This window comes from Suricata suricatta, chromosome 14, assembly GCF_006229205.1.
Source record: "Suricata suricatta isolate VVHF042 chromosome 14, meerkat_22Aug2017_6uvM2_HiC, whole genome shotgun sequence".
Lineage (NCBI taxonomy): Eukaryota > Metazoa > Chordata > Mammalia > Carnivora > Herpestidae > Suricata > Suricata suricatta.
Genome location: NC_043713.1, coordinates 82,047,395 through 82,056,269, shown reverse-complemented (window position 1 = coordinate 82,056,269; position 8,875 = coordinate 82,047,395). Strand labels below are relative to the sequence as shown.

Sequence of the window (8,875 nt, the reverse complement as noted above, 5' to 3'; positions counted from 1 at the left end):
ATGGATAAGCAAAGTAAAAAATCAAAACCCCCACTTCTATTTCATGTAATTAGACTTATACAGAAATTAGAAGGTTAAGTACCAACTAGTTAATCACCTAATTTCACAGCTATCTGAAGTGGCAATCGTTATATAGCAGCTTATCTATGATACATTCAAGATACATGATACAATTTATTACTTGCCCATAAGCTAAAACTCAGCCTGCTTAATACCTTTCCTTAAATTCCACCTCTATACTACAGTATACTTGAAGTCCATGCAAAAAGTTGCTACCTTTTATATAGGAAATGGATGATTAAGTCTTTGGTGCTGTAAAAGCAACTTCATTTAAACATAACCACCCCCATCACCAAAAAAAGAAGAGGGAAAAAAAAAAAGTAAAGAGAATAATAAGGGAAAAACCTAAGACACACTCCCTAGGGGAAAAAAAAAGCCAGCATGTAATTTCTGTCCTTGACGGAATGTATAATACTTAAGACTTAAAACAATCCTTGGACACAAAGACACAACTGAGGAGTCTAAGAATTGGATACATTGCCTGAGGCCACTGAGCTCATTAGTGAGTCAACAGGGTTGGACTTCAGGTGGCCGGTTTCCAGAGTCTCTTCCCACTGCACCACTGTACTGGACTAGGCATGTAATGGACCTCAAACAAGATGAACCCTTTGCCTTCAAGGAGTTTACTTTTTGCTTAGGGAAATAAAATATAACTCGTAAATTACCATACTCAACAAGCTTGCTTAAGGCACCTATCCAACCTTGTCAAAAATGGCATTTGTTTAGGTGCGTCTGCATGGCTCTGTTGGTTAAGCCTCCAACTCTTGATTTCAGCTCAGGTTATGATCTCACCATTTGTGAGTTCAAGCCCCCTGTCATTCTCTGTACTGATAGTGCAGAGCCTGCTTGGGATTTTCTCTCTCTCCCATTTTCTCAGCCCCTCCCCTGCTTTTTCTGTCTCTCAAATGAACTTAAAAAAAAAAAAAGATTGGCAATGATTTGGTTAAAATGGCCAGTCAGTGTTGGCTAACTCCTCCACTGATTCCAGAACACTCAGTCTCATGTGACCTTGACAAGTAAGAGGAACTAAGGATGCTAGAAATGCAAAATCATCTCAATGGATCATCATTTATTTTGGAAACATAATTTGTAACCCTTCTGGGACTGAAAAAGAGGAATCGGAACGATCACAGTAAAAACAGAAGATAGTGATCTCTTCCAAAGAGAGCAGAAGTGAGTTAGGGGATACCTGGGACTCCCAGATTGACGACTGCATGGGATGAGAATATGGTTGAGAAATATACAAGCAGTAGGAAGTGAGACCACACCCAGTCCACACATTTGGCTCATTTGAATAAAAGAGTAGTGGTCCCAGTTTCTTCATGCAGACAATGAATACACAGAAGCTACAACAAGCGTCTTAATTTTTGAGGCCGGCCAGTTTGCAGGAGTTAGGGGGTGCTTTAATCACCCCATTTTGCCCCCTTGGTGAGGGAAGGATTCCCCCCCTAATGTCATGGAGATGGCAGAATGCATGACACCCAACACTACACAGATGAAATTGGCACCAGTTTATTAGTCACATAATCACAGGTCAGAGGGCTGCATTTGGGAACAGAGTGGACAACCAGAGGCAGTGAGAGGCAGGCGTGCTTTGCAGTGTCATGGGAGTGAGGTGCCCTGTGGTCCCCACGGGAGGATGTGATTGTCTTTTGGATAATTCCGTGGGTGGTGGAGAACTCAAACCCACTACTCAGGGGTCAGCATAAAGTGCATCTGTTCCATATGCCAAAGAAGGTCATTTGTCTAGGTGACTTCTTCCATGGGAACAGGTTGGGGAGGGGAACTTGCGTTTAAGCCACTAGGCTCTCCTGATCTCACCAAACGTCAAGCCGGCCTGTAATATTTCACCTCAGCGTTAGGCCATACAGTAGGGTGAAACACATTGGCAGGCTCTGCTGACTGCTGCCACTTGTCTCTAGATTTGTTGCAGTCCTACCCCTGACCCGAACCTCAACAAGTGGTCTCATCCCCTCAACGTGGGGCCAGGAAATACCCTAAAAATGTAGGCAAGCTAAACCTTTGCCTCCTTTTTTTCTTGTGGCCCATCTTTCTGTAACTTCGCAAGATGAAGAGGAGAGAAAAAAGAATCAGTTCATTTTACTGCAATTTAGGGTAAATGTTTCATGGAGTAGGGAAAGACTGAAATAAAAATTAGGATTGCATTTACTGCCACTCCTCATTCATTCTCCACACAGCAGTCAGAATGATCTTTTAAGGGGGTGCCTGGGTGGCTCAGTCAGTTGTGCATATGACTCTTGGTCATGAACATCAGCTTAGGTCATGATCCCAGGGTCGTGGGATTGAGCCCCATGTTGGGCCTGCTTAAGATTCTCTCTTCCTCTCTCTCTCCTTCTCTCTCTCTCCTCCTCTTGCCTGCTCACTCTCTCTCAAAAAAAAAAAAAAAAGAATGCTCTTTTAAAAACTAGATATAATCTTACCAGGCTGCTACTTAAAACCCTCCAATGGCTGTCCATTGATCTTAGGATAAAGATAAAACTCGTTGCCAGGGCCTGCAAGGCTGAATGCAGTCCAGCCCCTGCTTGCCTGTCAGTCTCATCTCATGCTACACTTCCCCTTTCTATCTATGAACTAGACATCAGGGTCTCCTTTAAGTTCTATAAACCTGCTATGCTTTTTCTGCCCCAGGGCCTTGGTACGTGCTAGTCTCTCTGCCTCGAATGCCCTTTCCCACCCTATTCACCTAGTTATCTAGTACTTATCCTTTAGATTTCAGCTAAAGGGCTCCATCCTCAAGGAGGACATCTCTGATCTCCCCAAAGAGGTCAAATTTCCCTATTTTGGGCTCTCAGAGCATCATTTTTCTTCTTTATCATGATCCTCATCACAAGATACAAGTTTGTGTTTGAATGATTTGATTCATGTCCATCTCCTCAAATCTCCATGACAGAGCAACCTTATCTGTTATTGGTGTCTAGTGAGTGCTTAAAAGAAAACTTGCTTTCCTATATTCTACTCATAACACTTCAGATACCAAATGGTTGTGAGGTTTTCTCACATAACCAATTCTCCAACTCTCCAGACACCAACGGAGTGTTCTACAATTCAACTGTGTCATTAACTACTGGAGTTAGCATAGACTCCATAGGTTAAGACTCAGTCCCACAAGATTGTCCCCTACTTCAGATGCCAGTCACAAGTCCCAGGATTTCACCTGTACTTCCAACCAACTGTCTGGAAATTGATGGTTCTCATAACCCCATTCTCAGGTTCAATCATTTGCGGTAATGGTTCATAGAACTTAGGGAAACACTTGTTTACATTTACTGGTTTATTATAAAGGATATAATAAAAGATGCAGATGAACAACCAGATGAAGAAGGACATAGAGCAAGGTCCTGACAGGTCCTGAGCACAGATACTTTTGTCCCTGTGGAGCTGGGGAACACCACCCTTCCAGCTTCTGGATTGATGAAGCTCAATCCAGAAGGTCTCCAAATCTCATAATTTAGACATTTTTATGGGGGCTTCATCATGTTGGCACAATCAGTTATTAACTCAATTTCCAACCTGTCTCCACCTGGGAGGATGTGGAGTGGGTCTCAAAGTTCTAAGCTTCTGGTCACGGCTTGGTCTTTCTGGTTACCTGTCCCTGTCCTGAAGTTAGGAGCCCACCAAGAGTTGCCTCATTAGAATACAGGATACTCTTAACAGCCAGAAAATTCCAAGGGATTTAGGAGCTCTGGGAACAGAGACCAAATGTGTATCTTTTGGTATCAGGAACTGGGAATAGACACCAAATATGTATCTTATTATGTCATAGTGCTTCTGTGAATATATGTAGAGTGAATGTGTCAATGAATGAACTGTGATTTGGGGATCTCCTGAGAAAAGGAAGTAAAAGGAGCACTTCAGTAATCAGAAATTGTACATTACTTTTTATTATCAAAACAGTCTAGTTAAGACATGTACATTGCCAAGCTAGAATTAAGACGTTTTTAAAGACTTGTCCCCTCTGAAGAGAGGAATGCAAGTTTATTACCAATGCTACATGAAATCAGCCAACGGTTACAAGAAAGCATGAGCACAGACAGGAAACAGTGACTAACCGGCACATAAGTACAAGGAAGCAGACCCTACAAAGGGTGATTCTCCTTGGGATGCCTTTGCTGATGACGTTACTTTATGCAGTAGGCTAAAAACAAGATACAAACTGGTGCATGTTATTGCAGGAAGTGTCAGACATTTTACACACAGCTGACATAACACATCACCCTCTCACCTAAAGCATCCGTGAGGAAGGTGGAAGAAAAAAGCTGGGGGATCCAGTGACTGCCTGTCATTCCACTTTCTGACTCCATTTGTGGCCTCTAGAGGTGATAGAAACACACTAGGGAGAAGGCACCAAAGAACAAAAAACAAAAACAAAAACAACTCAAAAAAAGTATAAAGGCTCAGAGGTTATCAGAATGGAAATCTGTCGCTCTTACATAGAATTCCAGGAGTAAATGTTTAAATTCTGAACAAGTAATATATCATTCACTTTTCAAAAAGATCTCATATATATATATATATATATATATATATATATATATATATATAAAGTCCTATATAATCTATTTCTGAACAGTAGCAAAAATGAAAGTTCAGTCTGGCCAAGCTTATTCCTGAGTTTAAAGCCAGATAAAATCCTGGATCAAAATAAAGAAGTGTTTTGTTCATATTTGCTTTACATTATTAACACAGTAGAAAGCATCTGGTTTTCACAAAGTATCAAAATGGCAAATCTTGGAATATGTGTTAAAAAAATCACAGATCTTTCACTAGTCACAGTGTTTAATAGGGGTCTCTATTCTTTTTTTTTAATGTTTTATTTTATTTTTGATACAGAGAGACAGAGCATGAGAGGGTGAGGGGCAGAGAGAGAAGGAGACACAGAACCGGAAGCAGGCCCCAGGCTCCGAGCTAGCTGTCAGCACAGAGCCTGATGCGAGGCTCGAACCCACGAACGTGAGATCTGACCTGAGCCAAAGTCGGAGGCTTAGCTGACTGAGCCACCCAGGCGCCCCTCTATTTATTCTTTAAAATAGTTTAGAAATAATTAATTCTAGTACCAAAACCATGAAAAGGAAATCCTGAAGGAGGATCCTAAAACTGCTTGACTCTTCATTTTCATATTATTAGCAGTTAATATATAGAAATAAGAAAGGTTTGGGTGTGAGTTACTTTATAAGGAGCATTCAAACCTCATTCATTCTATGTACAAAGTACAGGATGTTAAAGGCTTAACAGCAGTAGCTACTTCCAGTCAGAGAAATAGGATGTGGATTAGAATGTATTGGGTAGCTCAGCAGTAAGTTTGGATGGATTTCAGAGCTGGTCTGGTGGGTTACCTGATTTGGACCACAGCCTTGATAGAATTGCTAAACAGACACCTAAACCCCTAAGGAACTTCCATGGTGGTCCAGGTATAGGCTGAGCCTCTGTTCCAGTGAGTCAGGCTTGCTCTCTGTCCCAGTCATCTATTGCTGTGTAACAAACAACCCAAATTTAGTGGCTTAAAGCAATTCTGTGGGCGCCTGGGTGGCTCAGTCGGTGAAGTGTCTGACTCTTGGTTTCAGCTCGGGCTCGTGGGATTGGGCCTCTGCCAGGCTCTGTGCTGACAGTGTGGAGCCTGCTTGGGATTCTCTCTTCTCTCTCTTCCTGTCCCCCACTTGCACGTGCTTGCTCTCTCTCTCTTTCAAAATAAATAAATAAACTTTGAAACAACAAGAGCAACAATTTTGTTCTGTGGGTTCCCTGGGAGGCGTCTCATGCAGTTGCAGTAGTGTGTGAGCTGGGTGTGGAGTCACCTGAAGGCTTTGCTCCCATGTCTAGTGACCGGGTTTGGAAGCCAGAAAGCTGGGGACTGGTTGGACATCTCTGTTCTCCAAGTGGCTTCTTGAGCTTCCCCGGGACAGGGTGGTCTCAGGAATGACTTTAGTACCGGGGCTAGCTTCCTTCACAGCAGACACCTCAGGGGGCAGGAGGTGGAAGCTGTCAGCCTCAAGACCAAGATCCCCAAACTAGCACAGTGTCACTTCTAGTATTGGATAAAGTGATCAGAGCTGCCCAGATGCCAGGGGAGGAGACATAGCCCTCAGGTTCTGAGGGACCAGGGCCACAGAATTTGTGGCCACTTTTAATCATGCGCATTCTCCATCCAGCCCCCAAAGGGTTTGTTCATAGTTGTGGATTATCCTTCTCTGGCCTTATAAGGCTCTTCATGCATGAACAAGAAAGTTCATGTACACTCTCCCAGTTGGTCCTCCCAGTATCTCTCTGTGTGAGATAGGTTGAGTAATAAGGCCACTGAGGTACAGAAGTTAAAGGCCTGGGATCACTCAGCTTCCGAGGGACAGAATTGAGATGTCAATCTGGATCTCTTGACTCAGGGCCCATGCTGAGGGGTTCCGGCTGACATGCCTGTTTGTTCCATCTGCTCTCTGACACACATAGAGCTGCAGGAGAAGAAAACACATTTCCCTTTGGTTGAAAATTTGGCCACAGATCTTTGCAGGTCAAGCGCAGGGTGCAAAGGTCATGTTCACATGACTGCTCATCCCCGTGCCTTCAGTAAGGACTCTTGAAGCCACTGTACTGGCCTTCACTCTTGGGAAACTCTCTCCGGATGCTCCAGCGGCAGCAGCTGGGCAGGATGGCAAAGTTGGCGAGGTCCTGGGAGCCGAAGCGCCAGGTGGTGTAGCACCTGTAGGCGCAGTGCCGCAGCCGGCTGTTGGCGTTTTCGTCCAGCTCCAGCAACGGCTCCTGGTAGAGCAGGAGGAACTGCAGGACGCGCCGGGACAAGATGAGCTTCCTGAAAGGCTCTGAGGTGGTGATGCAGGCACCAGCCTTTTTCCGACAGCACAGCTCCTCCAGGCACCTGTGGCTCTCAGGGAGTTGGGACGGGCGACAGTGTCCACACTGGCACCATGTGGGGCTGTCGCCGGATCTAGGAGACACGTCTTCACGTAACAGCTGCATCTCCTCCGGTTGTCCAGGAATAGGGGATGGGTCACGGAGAGATGGGCGCAGCCTGGCCAAGTCTGTGAAGTCCATTGAGGGTTTCTGAAAAAGTCAAGTTTCCAAGCCCATCAGCAATGACAACCCCAAGGTTTCTAGGTTGTCTGATTTTGTTATTAATTTATAAAATTACACCTAATACCCCATGCATACTAGTAGCTCTTATTTATCAAATGTATGTATCAAGACTGCTAGTGTTTTATAAACTCGCCTCATTTAGCCTTTGAAGAACCTCATGAGAGATATGTCCTTGTCTCTATTTGACAGATTAGGAAAGTGGAATTCAGAACAGGCAGACCTCAAGGCAGATGTCACCTCTCCAGAGAGACCTTCTTGCCCTGACCACCCAATCTAGGAAGTTCCCCACCACCCCCGTCATTTTATTAGCGCATCATGAGGTCCTGTGTTCTTCATTGTCCTTGTCTCTATCTGAAATAATCTTCTTAATTGATATGTTCACCTGATGATTCTTCCTCCACATGAAATCGGGGGCCCTGTCTGTTTTGTTACTGTACTGCGGTGTCCCCAGTGCCTAGGATGGCACCCAGCACATTGTAGGCAGTCAATGTTTGTTGACTTTGCTCTGCTCTCTCCCTTTCCACCAGGCTCTCTCTTCCATTTGCTATCCTCCAAGAGAAGTTACCATAATTGCCATCATTTATATCTGTTCTTTGTAGCATAGACCTTCATTCACAGAGTTTGAGTTGGTACCTCTCTCTCTCAAAAATAAACTTAAAAAAAAAAACCCCTACAGCAAAGAGGCTTGCTATTACAGGATCTAATCGGTATTGTACCAGAAGTCCTAGCAGGTGTAATAAACACCAGGAGCTGGAAGAGGCAAGGAAGGATCCTTCCCTGGAGCATTCAGGCAGAGCCCTACCAACATTTTGATTTCAGACTTCCAGCCTCCAGAATTGTGAGAGAATGAATTTCTGTTGTTTTAAGCTACTTAATTTGTGGTGACTTATTATGGCAGCTGTAGAAATGACACAGTTAGTTAAGACATCCAGCAAACAGAGCTGCTGAGGTGAGTGGGAATTAAAATACTTCCTTTAGGGGTGCCTGGGTGGCTGAGTCAGGTGACTGACTCTTGATTTCAGCTCAAGTCATGATTTCATGGTTCATGAGATTGAGCCCTGCATGGGGTTCTGTGCTGACAGCTTGGAGCCTATCTGGGATTCTCTCTCTCTCTCTCTCTCTCTCTCTCTGTCTCTGCTCCTCCCCCTCTCAAAATAAATAATAATATTTTTTAAAAAAACACCCCCTTTAGAGAATGGTTTGGTAGCATCATATGCCTGCCAGAATTCTGATTCAGCAGTTCTACTTGTAGGCACCATATGTTTACCATGGTAGCATTTTTTGGCATGAGCTCCAAACTGGAAACTACCTCAAATGTCCATCAGCAATAGAAGGGATAAATAAATTAGATGGTTATAAAATGGAAATGATATGTGATGAGAATGAACTGTTGTTCTATTCAGTGTCATGGAGGACTCCAAAAATAATGTTGAATGAAAGAAGCCAGAACATATACTAAATACATACAGGATTCAAATTTTATAATATTCTGGAAGAGATAAAACTAACCTTTGGATATAGGATAATGATGACTTTTAAGGGAAGGTAGTGTGATTGGGTAGAAGCATGAAAAGTGCTTCTGCTAATAATATTCTGAGTGCTGGTTACTTGTACTTAATTGTGTTAAAATTCGTCAATTGTGACTTACCCAAATTTATAGATATATTTATATTTAATAGTGGCTTTTCTTAAAAAAAAAAACAATGTCTTAACT

The 8,875-nt window shown here is 43.3% G+C and overlaps 1 protein-coding gene and 1 long non-coding RNA gene across 2 annotated transcripts in view; one reads left to right on the top strand and one right to left on the bottom strand.

The window, feature by feature from the left end:
- The window catches only part of LOC115277729, a 93,133-nt gene that overhangs the window by 20,421 nt on the left and 63,837 nt on the right, over positions 1-8,875 (top strand). The window lies entirely within an intron of this gene.
- The window catches only part of P2RX7 (purinergic receptor P2X 7), a 47,472-nt gene continuing 44,315 nt past the window's right edge, over positions 5,719-8,875 (bottom strand). The window contains exon 14 of the mRNA XM_029922043.1: positions 5,719-7,128. Within this exon, the coding sequence (XP_029777903.1) occupies positions 6,634-7,128 (495 nt within the window). The 3' untranslated portion in view covers positions 5,719-6,633. The remainder of the gene's footprint in view (positions 7,129-8,875) is intronic.